We start from the raw sequence: 16,641 nt of genomic DNA on the forward strand, positions 1-16,641 counted from the left end.
CCAAGACCACTTTCAAAAAAATTCTTCAAAATTTGTGTGGCTGGTAAGAGACCATCAAAAACCGAAAACTTGCACTTTTCTTACAAACATTTGCCCCTATTTGCCCCGGAAGTACAAGCAAATACCTTTCTAATGACACCCCACACGGCTCGTGTAACTGGAGAGAGTTTAAGAAAAGTGCAAGTTTTCGGTTTTTGATTGCCTCTTACCAGCCACACAAACTTCGAAGAATTTTTTTGAAAGTGGTTTTGGGTTCTGGGATCGAATACCTTACTGGACACATATAAAAAATTCCAATAGAAAATGTATCCGATTTCGGTCTTCTGTTTTTCAGAAAAATCGCTCGTAACATTTCAATGAGAGGTTAAAAAAAAACTCGTTAAGAATCCACTAAGGGCTTGGTGCTAGATGATCACTGCGACTAAAAGTTAATAACTGGAAATAATGAACAACATCATCGAAAAACAATCAGTGAGTAGCGGGAAATGTTCAAAATTGACTAGTTGAAACTCACCCATAAAAAAAGTCTTTAAAATGGTTAGGAATATTTGATTCACTATCCGACACACTAAATGTGTTAGTTACGAATCCAAAAAGATGAGTGGATTTTTATCTTGATTATTCCTGTTTTAAGTTAAATGCGAATTACATTGGTGTGAGAAAGGTAAAACTATTTGTTTGATTTTGACACACAGTCGAAGAACAAAGATTGATTTTCGTCGGGTTGTGTAATAATACAGTACATAGGTTTTAAATCCGTCGTCTTTTGATAAACTGATATACACATAGGATCTCAGATCCGAACAAAAATGCAGTCCCACAATTTTTCGTAGCTGTCTGCCCCTCGAATCCTCTCTAGTATAACACAAAACGATTTTGTTGATGTTTTTCTTTATGTTTGCTTGACCACACAATCAAAAAAATTTCCAATCACATAATCCATCATTTGATGTTTCATCAGCGATGACGTCATGTTCATTTTTTACGTTTCTGTATCTATTTTCATTAATTTATACGAAGATAATTTCTACCGGCTGAACACTGATTGAAATTAATGAGACCGCAGATAATGACGAATTCCTTATCTACGGCTGTTAATCTTTATGCAAAGTGTTCGCCGTAATAAAAAAAAATGATTTTTTTCTAATAACGTGAAAAATTGTGTATTTTAAAGAATATGAAAACTGTACAACAGAATTTCAATGGATAAAAAAACTCAAATCAAACCGTAGGCATACGATACATTTAGTTCGGTGCTAGCATTCCTAGCCTGGCCGATGGCAATTGCTTACCTGGTGGCACAGATTTGAATTGCATCAACGAACCGAAGACGATATGTTGAACGACGGGAAACTTTCCTAGCAGCTGTGTGTGTATGAATGGACAAATGAGACATGAGATTATTGAATGGAAAAATTGAATTGAATCGAAATCACGAACCTCTTTCTGATACATTTTGACGAGACCGGAATTGATTTTCGTCCATGTAGGAACTGAACTGATGCCCCACAGCTGATTCGAATGTTCAGCAAAATTTCCAATTTTCACCTTGTTAATGTAGTCAATGCAACTGATGAACATGTAGTGATCCTTGTAGTCTTTGATGATTTTTTCCTCGAGAAACTGATTCGGTCGAATCGGGCTATCGACTTAGGGATGAACAAAGAAACGAAATTTAGACATTGGAGGGTACGATGATTTTAAAATTGACATACCAGCGAACTGAGCACTGCCCCATATGAACGGAACAAATTGAAAATCGTCCAGACTCCACACACCGTGACTTCCAGCCGGTTCCATACGATAAGTTAGTTGAAGTTTTCGCACAAAAATGAGGTAAGAGTTGAATATCTACGAGGGAATCCGAATGTAGTCAACAGCCATACATCCATCAAATTGTCTTACCTTCACTCCGGTGACTGTTTTGTCCAATTCTGTCAACGCGCCGATTTTGAACAAGCAGCACAGGAACATAATGAACGACAATTCGTGTCCGGTACCATAATCGATCCGGGTTGAATTTCCAAACGATTCCGTAAAGTAGACACCAATTTCGACGATGGCTGGATGGAGTTCTTCGGGCAGTACATCTTCTAACAGATCCTTGGCACTCGTTTTCATTTTTTCGAACCAATCTCGGTACGCCTTGTTGCCGAACCGTTGCGGCTGATCTATGGGCGGTGTGTCGTCGACCATTTTCGACAATTTTTCAAACAATTCGAGTAATTTCTGCACAACCGGGATCTGTTCGAGGTAGACGGTATTTTTGATTCCTTGGACCGCATTGCTGATGGAGTTGATAAAGCCGACGATGTCGTAGTATGCCTCCGATTTTTCCCACATAGCCATATCGCCCATATTTTTAACGCATTTCGTTGGAATCACGTAATCATGTTGGGAAGATGCGGCTATGGAATTCCGAAAAAAATATTTTCCGACAACGAAAATTTGGAATTAAAAAAAAATTGCGTTACCTGCAGCTGGGTCATCGACATTGGCGAATCTTACAGACATTCTTTGGGCATTCAGTGTCAGCTTCTTTTATCAAAACAATTGCGGATTGAACAGCTAATTTATGGTTCTCTTGTTTACGCTGTTTACGGTGTATGTCAAGGCTGTCAAGGTGTGTATGATCTACATACACCTCTCTCTTTTTAGGAGATGTACAAAATGTTTGGTGGTTACATTTCGCCGGTAAAGAAGATTTCCAATCGGACCAGTTTTGTGTGGTGTAAAAATCAACCGGCAGGCGGAGTTTTGTTTTGTTTATAAATCGTAACAACCAACACGTAAAAATGGACAAACAACAGAAAACAATAATTCACTGGTTTCGGAAAGGTCTTAGGATTCATGACAATCCAGGTAATCAGATGCATCCTATGTCAGGTCCATATTCGGTCTTTTATTGGTCATTCACATTGAAATTTGAATGTGTAAATGCCTCGAACTGAGGCTCGGCACAGGTGTCAATCAGGTCGACCGAAATTAAATGAAAATCCTAGTAGAAAGCTTGAACGTAAACAATTGTGGCTTTCCATTGCCACATTTGACTTGTTGTCGAGCTTTCTATGACTTTTTTCTTCAGTTTCGCACGATCTGAATTAGAACTGTTCCAAGCTTTACCTCGAACAGAACGGTTTTTCACTGACACAACTCAACGCGTTTTGCTGAAGTGAGCGATGAGCCCCGATGAACCGATTTTGATCCCGTTGCACACACAAAAAATTCGTAGGTGCAATGTTCCAGCAAATGTAAAGAGGTCTATGCTGCTCTAAGACATGTGTGGATATTTAGAAAGCACAGACCACTTTCTCCGCCGCAATACCTTATGTTATGGACTAAGTGCATTTTACTTAGGCTCGTGCACGATTAACACGATGTACACGATTAACCAAACAACGATTCGCATTTGTGTCTGTGCTCTTAAAGAGCTTTACGCATCTTTTGTATTCCCCCGAAAAATTCTTCTTTTCCAATGCAACATAACAGCAGCTCGTCAAAGCACAAATACTAGGCTCACGTGTCCTATTCTAAGCTCTGGAGATTCTCAGATAGAACAGAATGAACATCAAATGGATAAAATAATATTTCGGCCCCTTTATTGGAGCGACTCATTCGTCAACTGAACTTATTCCCTTTTCAGCTCTAGCCGAAGCCATCGATCTGATACGCAAATCGCCGAACAAGTATGTCCTGCGCCCAATTTTTGTCCTGGACCCGGAAATTCCGAATTGGTTGAAAGTCGGTCCTAATCGATGGCGATTCCTGCAAGAGTCACTATTACAGTTGGACTCAAATTTACGTAAAATAAAATCCAGGTGGGTGCGGTGTACAGCTCCTCGATTTGACTATTTTTCATACTCCGAACGATGCCACACATCCATTTCAGATTGTATGTCGTCCGAGGAGATCCGAAGGTGATTTTTCCTAAATTATTCAACGAATGGCAAGTAGAACTTTTAACATTTGAATCGGATATAGAACCATATGCAAGACAGCGCGATATGTTGGTGGAAAAGCAAGCAAAGAAATTCAACGTAAATGTTATCACAACGGTGTCCCATACGATTTACAATCCGGAACTGATTATTCAAAAGAGTCAGGGTATTGCACCGAAACAATACGAAGGCTTCCTGAAAATTGTATCGACCATGTCAATACCAGAACCTTTAGAAGCGCCAGCTGCTCTACCTGCTAAGTCGAAACCATCAAAGGACTCGAATGAACACACAGATTCAAAGTGCTATGATTGTCCTGCGTTACACGAACTGGGAGTGAACGAAGCAGATTTGGGTGATGTCTTGTATCCAGGGGGCGAAACAGAAGGCTTAAAACGGTTCCAGGCAATACTCCGAAAGCCTGATTGGATTTGTGGCTTCGAAAAACCAAAAACGTCACCCAACTCACTTAAACCAAGTACCACTGTTCTGAGTCCTTACCTTAAATTTGGTTGCATTAGCTCAAGGCTGATGTATTCGGATTTGCAGAAAGTGTTGAAGAACAAGAAGAAACACACAACGCCACCTGTATCTTTAATAGGCCAATTATTATGGCGCGAATTTTTCTACACAGCAGCTGCATCGGATCCAAACTTTAATCGTATGGTCGGCAACTCGTTTTGTCGTCAAATACCGTGGAAGAAAAATGTGCAACATTTGGAGGCCTGGACGTACGGTCGCACTGGATATCCTTTCATCGATGCTATAATGAGACAGTTGCGACAAGAAGGCTGGATTCATCATTTGGCCCGACATGCTGTGGCATGTTTCTTGACCAGAGGTAAACTTGAACTCTTGTTGATAGTCTGACGAATTCAAGTTGACGATTCTCTTTACAGGTGACTTGTGGATATCGTGGGAAGATGGGCAAAGGGTGTTCGAAGAACTGCTGCTAGATGCCGATTGGGCGTTAAATGCCGGAAACTGGATGTGGCTGTCGGCGTCAGCATTCTACCACTTATACTATCGTGTGTATAGTCCCGTCTCGTTTGGAAAGAAAACCGACAAGGATGGTGAATATATTCGAAAGTATGTGCCGGAGCTGGCAAACTATCCTAAAAGTATGATTTACGAACCATGGACAGCGACTGCTGCTCAGCAACGCGAATTCGGATGCATTATTGGCAAAGACTATCCGCAGCGAATCGTCATCCATGACGTAGTCCTCAAAAAGAATATGGCAAAAATGGCAGACGCCTACCAAAAGCACAGAGACGGAGGAGGAGGCGGAAAATTTGACGTGGACAATACTCAAGCTAAACCGGAACCGCAGTCACCGAAAACGGAACCGGTGTCACCATCAACGTCGTCAGGTTGTTCAAGTTCAAAAATCCTGAAAATGGAACAGAACAGCACGATAGTGAAATACTTCAAAAAAGATCCGAAGAGTCCATGATGGATGATCGCAAGGGTGTCCGCATATTCGCAATAAACGACAACCGATGTTCACATGTTCCACATGCTCTTTTTTATTTACATAATAGCTAATTCCAACGAATATCCAGAATCAATCGTTGCCAATATGCTGCTAGGAATTTCACTTGTCCGCTTTTGGTGGGGTCCATGCTTCGACTTTCGGACGAGTTGTAGTGTACGGCATGTATTGTCCTGCAATGAGAAACGAGTCATGATTGCTAAATCCGTACCGTTGAGAGAAGCGATCGTTTAAGCATAGTTGAGGATTTTTGAAATTGAACAAGTTTGAACTTTGAACTTGTAAAATAGGACCAGTGAACTTGGATGAGCTAGTACTCTCGTCAGTAGACGATTATTTCTTTACTATTAAGTTTGTGCTAAGTTAGCACCGCTAACCGTTCACGTCACTTAATCACTTGAAACGTATGTAGACACACCGCAAGCTCATTTAAGTAAGCCGGGGAAAAATTTACTCAGATAAATTCCTGATTATGGTGGAGCAAAGCAATCTGGTAAGTGATACTGAAAAGAACTTTATGCAGACCATTGAAAGAAATTAGGAATTTTTGGTCACACTCAGCGTAAGTTTGCTTCACCTCTTTCGATTATACAAACAAAACTGAAAATCATCTGAGCCAAATTTCGGCTGAAATTTGATTGCCCTTTTCTGTAGTTTAGGAATCATTAGAAATCTCCAGCTCACGATGCAAATATTTGGATAAAGCGATACATAAGAAAATGACTTGTGAAATCTGGATCAATGGAAGCGTGAGGAGCGTCTGACTGAAAAATTGTAATTTTCGTAGGACTTAAGTTTGACCTGGAGGACGGGATTAATGGATGTTCATTGTTCACCCTTAGAAGAGTGTTATAGTAGTAATCGGATAACAAGAAAATAACTTCCTTCACCTTCGTTTCAAAACTAGAGAGTCACTTTAAATACGGAAATAATTCAGAGAAATTTTGCCAAAAGAAACTACGACTGAAAAAAATCTTTAAACTTTTTGAGGAGTGTCGTCATTTGAGTTTTCAAATGAATGAAATTTTTTTAGGCTAAATATCACCATTAGTGTCAGTCCTCATCTCATACATATCCACATCATGCTAAAAATTTTGCATTCGGCACGATTCCAATCAAATTTTCATTGACTTTATTTTATTGAGATAAACGTTCTATGCAACTCGGCGAAAAATGCTCTTTTACGCACACGATGTGTACTGTCACTCGAGGTCGTAGGAACCGACACTCAGTGTGAAAAAGTAAAACTTTCGTTGACTTTATTGAGATAGACGTCCTCTTCAACTCGAGTGATTCCTAATCGGTGAAATATCGTCAAACTTATGGCTGAAAATTGCGAACTTTCCTAGGCCTTTTTTCGTGAAATTAATAAAATTTACCGGAAATGTTTTCAGGAATGTACGCCGACGCAATTCGAGGACTTTCGTGTAGCACGGGTACAGACGATTGTAGGCACCGAGCAATGCTGACTGATTATGGTAATGTCTGGATCATCTAAAGAGACATACGTTTCAGTGAAAATGATTCTATTTTGACAATGGAAATTTACCGGAAATGTTTTCAGTAATGTACGCCGACGCAATTCGAGGACTGTCGTGTTCCATCGGGCTGAATCCTCTAAAGGGAACTGCAATCGAAATGTTTCGACAGTTTGCGATGGGACACTTCTTTCCCTTAAATTGTATGCCGCAATTGCCGCACTCCTTTAGCACATCGTCGATTGTCGCTCCGGGTGCAAAGTGCACGGCACCTTCTAACAACGAAAAAAATGTTCGACGGGGATCCATTTCGGCCTGTTGAACGTAAAAATGTATTGAGGGTTTCGAATGAAATGAAAAATTCAGCGCACCTACAAATTTAACTAAATATTTTCTTTACTTTTTGCGTAAGCCCTTCAATTAAATTGATTCACGACAAATGGCTGCTGTAACGAAAACAATTTTTACAAAAAAAAAATTTAATGGTTTCTTGTTTGTAACACTGCGTCAGCGACATATAATCCATATAATGGAGGACAAAATATTCGTGCGGAAATTTAAATTTCGGAACTATAGCAATTTCATATTGACAAAGTCATTCATTCTCATTGCGTTTCATTTCACAAATTTCTTTTAGATAACAAAATGCACAGCAATAAATTTGCATGAAATTGTCTTCCCATTAAAATTGTTAACGTTTCAAATTACACGAAGAGTCGTTCATACATTTTTGTGTGAAGAGTCGTTCATACATTTTTGTTTATTTTTGGTTTTATAGGATTTTAGAATTTTATTGTTCTTAATTTTTGGTTTTATAGGATTTTAGGATTTTTTTTATAAATGGAAAATACTTATTTCACCGTCCAACGTATAAACTACGCGGTAAATAAGTTTAATTCTATCGAAGACGTAAAGGTGAGCCTCATGACCTGCGGCCACGACTGCCTTCAATTTTCTGGTTAGGTTGGGATCGGCATTTGCAGTACATTCGAAAAATTTATTACCGACACGAGCTGAATAAACGGCTGAATCTCCACCCACGTTTTTATACGGAATATCCGGTCCGGCTGCTAGGAATTTCGCGCCGCGTCTTCACAATAATTGACAAAACGACACATTTTGTATAAGGAAGATGTCACTTTGTGGGTTATTGTCAACACCATATCACCGTCAACGACAATATCCTCTTCTCTGAACACCTCTAGCAATATTATGTACAGTTGGTTTTCGTACCCTTGAAATTGTGTAATTTTACCGGATGGCCACTTATATGGCTTGTATGCAAAAGCCGCTCGACGCACTTTTTCGCGAATAGCGGCATTTTACGCGACGTTTCGAACACCGAAACGTTTCAGACATGTCATTTCTCTTCGCAACCTAGTATAATTTACAATACAATTACATTCAAACACATTCGGATCACCTTTTCGTTCACGTTTGATCACAGCGTACGCATACTTATGGTTTTTGCCTGACGAGCACAACGTTTGAAGCTCGGTACCTCTCATCTTTCGGTTTAGAGACGTTGTAGCTTCGACAATTGTGCGTGAATGATCAAAAACATATTCTAAAATGTTTCTCCTATGGCAAACTACACAGCCATACTTGCGCTCAACGTGTTCACATATACACGGATCGGCTTTAGACTGGTTCATCGCGCAATGTAATATATTGTGAAAACGTAAATGGGAAAATTTGAATTCAGCTTCAAATTACGATGTGTACTTTACAAACGTTAGCTTTAGAATGAATGAAAGAGTCGTGCCGCATATTTTAAACAACAAATCTGCTATCCCCTCCCACAATTAAAAACACAAACACGGTACATCACAAAAATTTGTAGTGGGGATTGTAAAGCAAAGTTTATTTACATTATTGTTGTTGCTGTGTGGAAGTTGTTAATAGTATATTACTTCCGAGGTTCCAAGTTGTGTATTTGATAAGTGGGGTGTTCCCCACTTGTCAAATAACAACTTGGAACCTCGTAAGTACAATGCTTTACGTGATTAGGCAATGTAAATGAAAATGAAACATGCCGTAACACGTAAAAGATCATACCGCCAAATGGTGTTAGCATTCCTTGCATTATTTTCAGTAAAGTTGTTTTGCCGGCACCGTTTTCACCAAAAAACCGTTTTCACTTAAAATTGCAACGGATTATAGTTGCGGAAAATGGAATGCTAAACGACAGTGATACTCCCTATGCATATTCTCGATTCCAAATTGGCATTCAAATTGATCGTGTTGAAGATGACTTCATCTTTGTTGTACATAAAGCTCACTTCGTTCAGTGTAAGAACAGGCGGATTGAGTCGAGAGGTTCAACTTCAGGGAATTTCAACACGACTTCAACTTCCTTTTCGACTGGTTTCAGTTCAGGTCTACAAATTGAGTAAAATATTTTCAAATTTTCATTGTCCAGTCCACACCGCATAACTGTAACCGCTTTGCTTGTGTATTCTGATATAAGGGTATCGTCAGCTGATCACTTACAGCTTTTCCAGCATTTTTATCTTCGATTGTACGGAAGCAGCTCCGTTCGCGTTGTATCGGAAGCGATCGATAAATTCCTGTACGTGTTGTCTGTGAGCCATTTGAGCTTCGTATTCCTAGACAGAACGTAAGATTGAGAATTCTATTGACAAATTTCCATTCGAGTTTTACCCTTCGCTGAGCCTTATGTTTCTCCGTTCTTGTTTTGTCAAACTGTTCGTAATTGCCTTTGTACACCTCAATGCGTTGGGAATGCAAGTGAAGAATATCTGTCGGTACCGTCTAAAAGCAAATTATCTGGTCGGTATTTTACGTGTCAACCATTTAGTAACTTAGACAAACATCCAAAAAGTTGCGGTCAATTACTTTGGCGCGAATTTTTCTACACAGCAGCTGCATCGGAACCAAACATTATTTATTTATTTAAAATTGGTAAGATGAGCGTATATCAAATTTTTAGAGTTAGAAGTTCGGATTTGCTCAATTGATAGATTTATTTATCGCCAAATATTTCGACCTTAAATCAAGGACATTATCAATGGCTGAAAATACATTTTGATTTCAATTAGACGACAAATAACTTAGGACTATCGATTAATATGTTACCTTAGATCGAAAACAGTAATTTTCATGTCAAAGTTCAAACACGTAGACATTGGAAATTCTTGCCTGTCGAACGATTATCTAAAATACTACAAATTGCAATCAGAAACTAAAATTTTATCTCGTTAGAGATATTTATTTATTTATTTATATCATTTCATCAATGGCCGGGGCCCCCTGACTACAATTTAAACAAAATTAGTATTCACAGTTGAGTGTACAAATTAAATTCTTTTTAAGCTAAGTCGCACAAAGCATACGAATTTAATTTCAAATCACAACAAAATTGAATTCAAAGTTCATAAAAAAAATTGAAAGCTCATCGATGCTTTAACGGTTCACAAATTCCCCTAGCGATGACATTGCCAGGCCAGAGTTTATTATTGACTACAGCATGAAACAGTTCTGACCTAACGGTGACTTTAAATGATACGAAGCTAACCGTGTCCAAATCAACATTGGGTGAAAGCAGTATCTTGCATGACGCATCGTCAACCGACGATATTACGTTATTCTGTATCAAATAATCGATGACTTCCTCTTCGGTAACTGACGGATGTAAGTTGGACACATAAGCAATCTTATGTGTGTCGGACGAACTTTGTTGATGGATTGAACGTTTTAGCGGTTGAACAGGCGAATTTTTGACATTATGAGATCCTTGTAAGAAAGTTGACGATGTTAGCATCTCGGCGAAAGAACTGGAATTAACCGATGGAATTTCGAGTCCCGACGATTCTGTGAGAGTTTCTTTATGATCTGCAACATTATGCATCGGTTTTGGTTGAACGACATCGGATTGATTGATTTCAGATTTGTTCGGCGAGTTCGATCCATTCAATCCTGGACGATTGACTGACTGATGTGGCGGTGTTTCGTTTTTTGTTGGAGGAGACTACTTGAGTCTTTGGTCTTTTTAATACCACGGTTAACGTTAGGCTTCATCAAGAATGCTGAATTGTTGATTGGTTTTGAATTCTGAATCAATTTGCGCTTACGAGTTGCGGCAGGTAGCGAACGATGGGCATAAGATGACGATGATGTTGGAACAGCAACGGTGGAATTGAATTTATTGAATAATTGAGAAGAAACGTTGGAAGTTGAAGTTTGAACGAAACAGTTGTCACAGAACCATTTAAGATTCGGCATTTCTCGGTAGTATGTACAACAGCGCATCTTTGTTAAAGTTGACACATTCGGCGTGGAAAACTTGGCGACAAATTCCATCACAAATGACTATATTTGGTCGATCATTTCGGAAGGGATCATCACAAACCGTACAGTTGCTCATTTTCCTCAATTCAATACGAATATTCAGCTGGAACGGAACAATAACAAACAGTTAGCGTTGACCGATGACGTTGGATGATGGAGAGCGGTGAGAATCAAAACAGCTATTGTTGTCGTTGCATACGCATACATACAAACATGATTCGTTGTTAAACGCTGAATTCAGTATTTCGTTGATTATCGTCAAATGAACACTCAATTAATAAATACGTTGACGATGATATTTTATGAGAAAAACTTTTTCTGTCGTAATTCATAAGTAAGAAAACAGCAACAAGACCGTAAAACAATCGAGATAGAAGCTTTAATCACATGGTCGGCAACTCGTTTTGTCGTCAAATACCGTGGAAGAAAAATGTGCAACATTTGGAGGCCTGGACGTACGGTCGCACTGGATATCCTTTCATCGATGCTATAATGAGACAGTTGCGACAAGAAGGATGGATTCATCTTTGGCCCGACATGCTGTGGCATGTTTCTTGACCAGAGGTAAACTTGAACTCTTGTTGATAGTCTGACGAATTCAAGTCGACGATTCTCTTTACAGGTGACTTGTGGATATCACGGGAAGATGGGCAAAGGGTGTTCGAAGAACTGCTGCTAGATGCCGATTGGGCGTTAAATGCCGGAAACTGGATGTGGCTGTCGGCGTCAGCATTCTACCACTTATACTATCGTGTGTATAGTCCCGTCTCGTTTGGAAAGAAAACCGACAAGGATGGTGAATATATTCGAAAGTATGTGCCGGAGCTGGCAAACTATCCTAAAAGTATGATTTACGAACCATGGACAGCGACTGCTGCTCAGCAACGCGAATTCGGATGCATTATTGGCAAAGACTATCCGCAGCGAATCGTCATCCATGACGTAGTCCTCAAAAAGAATATGGCAAAAATGGCAGACACCTACCAAAAGCACAGAGACGGAGGAGGAGGCGGAAAATTTGACGTGGACAATACTCAAGTTAAACCGGAACCATCAACGTCGTCAGGTTGTTCAAGTTCAAAAATCATGAAAATGGAACAGAACAGCACAATAGTGAAATACTTCAAAAAAGATCCGAAGAATCCATGATGTGATGGATGATCGCAAGGGTATCCGCATATTCGCAATAAACGACAACCGATGTTCACATGTTCCACATGCTCTTTTTTATTTACATAATAGCTAATTCCAACGAATATCCAGAATCAATCGTTGCCAATATGCTGCTAGGAATTTCACTTGTCCGCTTTTGGTGGGGTCCATGCTTCGACTTTCGGACGAGTTGTAGTGTACGGCATGTATTGTCCTGCAATGAGAAACGAGTCATGATTGCTAAATTCGTACCGTTGAGAGAAGCGATCGTTTAAGCATAGTTGACGATTTTTGAAATTGAACTTTCCTTGTAAAATAGGACCAGTGAACTTTGGTGACTTTGGTAGACGATGTCTACGATTATTTCTTTGCTATTAAGTTGTATTAAGTTAGCACCGCTAATCGTTGACTTCACTTAATCACTAACGTATGTAAACACACCGCAAGCAGGGGTCGTACTACTCCTTATTTTCCTGATTTTCCTTATTTTTGAAAAAACCACCTTATTCCTCCTTATTTTTGAAAAAGTTCCTTTTTTTTCCTTATTTTTCAATAATTTTGACGAGAAAACTACATTTTTGGATAACAGATAATAAAAAAAAATCGCTGCGCGGCAGAATACTGAGCAATAGGGTCATCGTAAATCTTCACCCGATCTCCTACTGCTAGTAAACAAACCATAGAAATGTAGTTCCTTGTTGTCGATTTTACTGAAGAAAAATATCCACGTGGATTACAGTAATTTTGCTACCTTCCCACTCAATGGATTGAAGAATTGAAGGTAACGGACGAATGTTTGGAAAGAATTGCCTCTGTCTCACGCTAAAAAGCGCGGTCATACTAAGTCAGTTAAAACATCGACTTTACAAAAAGTCAGTCTAAGAAACAATCTAACGACAATAGAGCACAGTGGGGGAGGGGGTCCCAAAGTTTCAAAATTTTGGTGGACGCCACTTGTGTGCGACCTGTTGGAGGCTTGAAAAGGTCAATGGAATCTACCTGTTCCAAGTCATCTATGGGAAGAATCATTATTTTATTATTTCACTGATGTACTAAGAGGGAAACTTTCCCAACAAACTATTTGGTGGTAGATCACACAAAAAAACAAGACCTACATAAACTTAAATTCATTTGATCAAATTATTGTGTTGTTTACAAATTTGATATAATTCTGACCTCAAATCTCTACTTCACCTAAAAGAAAATTAAGGAATGTAGCATATTGAGAAATGTACAGTTTTATCCTGAGGTTCAAAACACGACCTACAACCAATGGAATGTTGTAAAGAGCCATAGTCTTATTTTGTGGGTTGTGTGGATTATTTGTATTAATATTTACACGTAAATATTCACAGTCCACAAAATAAACAATTGACATGGTATAAGAAAGTAGCGGTAAGCTAAGGTTAATAATTTCAAATTAACTTTTACTATTAAACCATGGTAATTCGTTCAGGCCGCGTTCAGGAACGAAAAATTCTTCACTGAGTGAACATTCGTTTCGTTGAGTTAACGCTGTCAAGTTTAACTTTGAGGTTAGATTTCTCACGATGTACTTTGGTCGTGAAAGTTTACCCAGATGTCATGAACGTTTCGTTTCTGAACGTGGCCCATTGCGTTTAAGTGGATTTAAGTGGATTAAATTAGTGTAAAATCGTTGAATATGGGTATGGGAATTTTGAGCCTAAAAAAGCGTGCAAGGGGTTGTGCGTATAAAAAATCATCAAGATTTTTACCCAAAAATTTACTTCCAAGCCCCTTATTTTCTCCTTAATTTCAACCGAAAAATTCCTTATTTTCTCCTTATTTTTTTAAAAAACCTCCTTATTTCCTTAATAAGGCACGCCATTTTTGAGTGCGAGGTCTGCGCAAGTTCATTTAAGTAAGCCGGGGAAAACTTTCCTGAGATAAATTCCTGAGCAAAGCAATCTGGTTAGTGATACTGACAAGAACTTTATGTAGACCATTGAAAGAAATTAGGATTTTTTGGTCACGCCCAGCGTAAGTTTGCTTCAGCTGGTTCAATTATACAAACAAAACTGAAAATCAGCTGAGGCAAATTTCGGCTGAAATTTGATTGCCCTTTTCTGTAGTTTAGGAATCCTTAGAAATCTCCAGCTCACGATGCAAATATTTGGATAAAGTGATACATAAGAAAATGACTTGTGAAATCTGGATCAATGGAAGCGTGAGGAGCGTCTGACTGAAAAATTGTAATTTTCGTAGGACTTAAGTTTGACCTGGAGGACGGGATTAATGGATGTACATTGTTCACCCTTAGAAGAGTGTTATAGTAGTAATCGGATAACAAGAAAATAACTTCCTTCACCTTCGTTTCAAAACTAGAGAGTCACTTTAAATACGGAAATAATTCAGAGAAATTTTGCCAAAAGAAACTACGACTGAAAAAAATCTTTAAACTTTTTGAAGAGTGTCGTCATTTGAGTTTTCAAATGAATGAAATTTTTTTAGGCTAAATATCACTATCAGTCCTCATACATCCACATCATGCTAAAAATTTTGCATTCGGCACGATTCCAATCAAATTTTCATTGACTTTATTTTATTGAGATAAACGTTCTATGCAACTCGGCGAAAAATGCTCTTTTACTTTACTAGTGATGTAATGTGGCCTTTCCCTCACTAGTGAAGGCCCTTTCCCTCGCTCGTAAAGTAAAACGCCATACTTTACACGTGAAATAATTTGATATCTCGTATCACGATGAGTAAAAGTACCTCGGGCTGAAGCCCTCGGATACTTTTACTCATCTGGATACGATATATCAAATTACTTCACTGGTATAGTAATGTACTATTACGCACACGATGTGCACTGTCACTCGAGGTCGTAGGAACCGACACTCAGTGTCAAAAAGTAAAACTTTCGTTGAATTTATTGAGATAGATGTTCTCTTCAACTCGAGTGATGAATAGCTGTTCCTAATCATTGAAATTTCGTCAAATTTATGGCTGAAAATTGCGAACTTTCCTAGGCCTTTTTTCGTGAAATTAATTAATTCTCGAAACACTTGAAAATGCTCCAAATTATAAAATTCAAGAATTTCAAGAATTCGCATTCTTCAAAATTCTCAAAACTCCCGAAATTCTGTAGAAAAAAATTCCTGAAAAGAGACCCTGTCTATCAAGCTATGATAACAAGACTGGATATAATCTTACTCAGTGATTTCTTAGACAAAACGAAAATTCGATTTTACAATTGATAACCCCCCTAGTTCACAGGTCAAGCTTTTCATGCGGCTTCTTAAAAACGGGACGTGAAGAGTCGAGACATCGAGATTTGAGACATATTTAAGACATATTTAACCCGACATTTTACGATTTACGCTGCTGTAAAAACTAAATTACTTTACGGGCACAACACTCTGTATTCACAAGGGGTTCCTGTTGTCTTCTTTCAACCGTGAAGAGAAAAGTATTCATGTGCGCACATTCCCACATTAAGAATATTGGCATTCCATTCCAATTAATTGGAAAATCATAGTATACCGACCGGTTCCATTGTGAAAATGAAAAACTCACCTTTTTTACCAGACAAATTTTCACTGTGATCTAACATCCACTTATACTGGGGTCTCATACCATCTCGATCCGGAGGCAGATCCGTCTACAAAATATTTTTTTTATTTTAAACTAAAAGGAAAAACGTGGAACCATTCCACTCATCCTTACCTTATAATGCATCCAACCGTACCATTCAGGTGGAATCTGAGACCCATCATATTCCAAATGGTGCTGAGGAGCGTACTCAATCCATCGATTACGACCGTAAAAATAGTACGGACTCTCGAAATATTTGTTTCCGTATTTGTCGGTGCCAACTAATGTTCCTACCTTCAAGTCATCCGTACTGCGAACATAATAAATGGAATTGTGTGTTCACGAATCGCATTATGTAAGTCGTGCATCATTTACCGATAGAGTTTGGCCAAGCTGCCCCTGATTCCACCATTGGCCCTGATTATATCGAACAGTCTGGCAATTTTATCAAGTCCTAGCAGCTTCGACATTTTCGTAGGACGAGATGTTCCTCAGTTTTCGATAAGATTTCCGAGAGAAATATTTTACTTTTCCGATGTTTTGAAATTTTGACAGTGACACTTCATGAAAAGAGTAGCACAGTGCTGCAGCGGCTGCAACACATAGCCGCACCAACGTAAATTTAAGTACTTGCGTGTAGATGTCGCGTCGCATATATCGAGGTCGAGACTTTAAAAAATTAAATCTGATTACAATCGAGGTGTTTGTA

General features: G+C 38.8%; 5 protein-coding genes across 5 annotated transcripts; 2 read left to right on the forward strand and 3 right to left on the reverse strand.

The window, feature by feature from the left end:
- Positions 1 to 1,136: 1,136 nt before the first annotated feature.
- On the reverse strand, positions 1,137 to 2,680 carry LOC119078531 (serine/threonine-protein phosphatase 2A activator). Its single transcript, XM_037186097.1, has 5 exons — positions 2,475 to 2,680; positions 1,906 to 2,408; positions 1,716 to 1,851; positions 1,441 to 1,649; positions 1,137 to 1,365 (listed from the first exon to the last, which is right to left on the reverse strand). The coding sequence occupies exons 1-5, from the start codon at positions 2,512 to 2,514 to the stop codon at positions 1,246 to 1,248; spliced, it is 1,008 nt and encodes a 335-aa protein (XP_037041992.1). The 5' UTR covers positions 2,515 to 2,680; the 3' UTR covers positions 1,137 to 1,245.
- Positions 2,681 to 2,732: 52 nt separating this feature from the next.
- LOC119078517 (cryptochrome-1-like) lies at positions 2,733 to 5,456 on the forward strand. The gene is made up of 4 exons (XM_037186080.1): positions 2,733 to 2,862; positions 3,644 to 3,818; positions 3,890 to 4,779; positions 4,838 to 5,456. Exons 1-4 carry the CDS (start codon positions 2,796 to 2,798, stop codon positions 5,392 to 5,394), a joined length of 1,689 nt encoding a protein of 562 aa, XP_037041975.1. The 5' UTR covers positions 2,733 to 2,795; the 3' UTR covers positions 5,395 to 5,456.
- Positions 5,457 to 9,112: 3,656 nt separating this feature from the next.
- LOC119078549 (ATP-binding cassette sub-family F member 3-like) lies at positions 9,113 to 9,836 on the reverse strand. The gene is made up of 4 exons (XM_037186120.1): positions 9,747 to 9,836; positions 9,576 to 9,686; positions 9,405 to 9,520; positions 9,113 to 9,292 (listed from the first exon to the last, which is right to left on the reverse strand). Exons 1-4 carry the CDS (start codon positions 9,801 to 9,803, stop codon positions 9,199 to 9,201), a joined length of 378 nt encoding a protein of 125 aa, XP_037042015.1. The 5' UTR covers positions 9,804 to 9,836; the 3' UTR covers positions 9,113 to 9,198.
- A 1,852-nt stretch (positions 9,837 to 11,688) lies between these two features.
- Positions 11,689 to 12,438, forward strand: LOC119078546 ((6-4)DNA photolyase-like). The gene is made up of 2 exons (XM_037186116.1): positions 11,689 to 11,786; positions 11,845 to 12,438. Exons 1-2 carry the CDS (start codon positions 11,738 to 11,740, stop codon positions 12,369 to 12,371), a joined length of 576 nt encoding a protein of 191 aa, XP_037042011.1. The 5' UTR covers positions 11,689 to 11,737; the 3' UTR covers positions 12,372 to 12,438.
- LOC119078548 (probable NADH dehydrogenase [ubiquinone] 1 alpha subcomplex subunit 12) lies at positions 12,426 to 16,505 on the reverse strand. Its single transcript, XM_037186119.1, has 4 exons — positions 16,308 to 16,505; positions 16,065 to 16,242; positions 15,915 to 15,999; positions 12,426 to 12,588 (listed from the first exon to the last, which is right to left on the reverse strand). Exons 1-4 carry the CDS (start codon positions 16,400 to 16,402, stop codon positions 12,518 to 12,520), a joined length of 429 nt encoding a protein of 142 aa, XP_037042014.1. The 5' UTR covers positions 16,403 to 16,505; the 3' UTR covers positions 12,426 to 12,517.
- Between the last annotated feature and the right edge of the window lie 136 nt (positions 16,506 to 16,641).

Source organism: Bradysia coprophila, unplaced genomic scaffold, assembly GCF_014529535.1.
Source record: "Bradysia coprophila strain Holo2 unplaced genomic scaffold, BU_Bcop_v1 contig_297, whole genome shotgun sequence".
In the NCBI taxonomy this organism is placed as follows: Eukaryota; Metazoa; Arthropoda; class Insecta; order Diptera; family Sciaridae; genus Bradysia; species Bradysia coprophila.

Excerpts from the sequence above, each read along its gene's own strand:
- LOC119078531 (XM_037186097.1), bottom strand. The coding sequence starts at position 2,514 with ATGTCTGTAAGATTCGCCAATGTCGATGACCCAGCTGCAG. Across the intron at positions 1,852-1,905 it reads AAACAGTCACCGGAGTGAAG|ATATTCAACTCTTACCTCAT; the intron begins GTAAGACAATTT and ends ATTCCCTCGTAG. Across the intron at positions 1,650-1,715 it reads GGGCAGTGCTCAGTTCGCTG|TCGATAGCCCGATTCGACCG; the intron begins GTATGTCAATTT and ends TTCATCCCTAAG.
- LOC119078517 (XM_037186080.1), top strand. The coding sequence starts at position 2,796 with ATGGACAAACAACAGAAAACAATAATTCACTGGTTTCGGAAAGGTCTT. Across the intron at positions 2,863-3,643 it reads TAGGATTCATGACAATCCAG|CTCTAGCCGAAGCCATCGAT; the intron begins GTAATCAGATGC and ends TTCCCTTTTCAG. Across the intron at positions 3,819-3,889 it reads TTACGTAAAATAAAATCCAG|ATTGTATGTCGTCCGAGGAG; the intron begins GTGGGTGCGGTG and ends CATCCATTTCAG.
- LOC119078549 (XM_037186120.1), bottom strand. The coding sequence starts at position 9,803 with ATGCAGCTGCTGTGTAGAAAAATTCGCGCCAAAGTAATTGACCGCAAC. Across the intron at positions 9,687-9,746 it reads TTGACCGCAACTTTTTGGAT|ACGGTACCGACAGATATTCT; the intron begins GTTTGTCTAAGT and ends ATTTGCTTTTAG. Across the intron at positions 9,521-9,575 it reads AACATAAGGCTCAGCGAAGG|GAATACGAAGCTCAAATGGC; the intron begins GTAAAACTCGAA and ends CGTTCTGTCTAG.
- LOC119078546 (XM_037186116.1), top strand. The coding sequence starts at position 11,738 with ATGGATTCATCTTTGGCCCGACATGCTGTGGCATGTTTCTTGACCAGA. Across the intron at positions 11,787-11,844 it reads GGCATGTTTCTTGACCAGAG|GTGACTTGTGGATATCACGG; the intron begins GTAAACTTGAAC and ends TTCTCTTTACAG.
- LOC119078548 (XM_037186119.1), bottom strand. The coding sequence starts at position 16,402 with ATGTCGAAGCTGCTAGGACTTGATAAAATTGCCAGACTGTTCGATATA. Across the intron at positions 16,243-16,307 it reads AGCTTGGCCAAACTCTATCG|TACGGATGACTTGAAGGTAG; the intron begins GTAAATGATGCA and ends TTATGTTCGCAG. Across the intron at positions 12,589-15,914 it reads AAATTTGTCTGGTAAAAAAG|GACAATACATGCCGTACACT; the intron begins GTGAGTTTTTCA and ends TTCTCATTGCAG.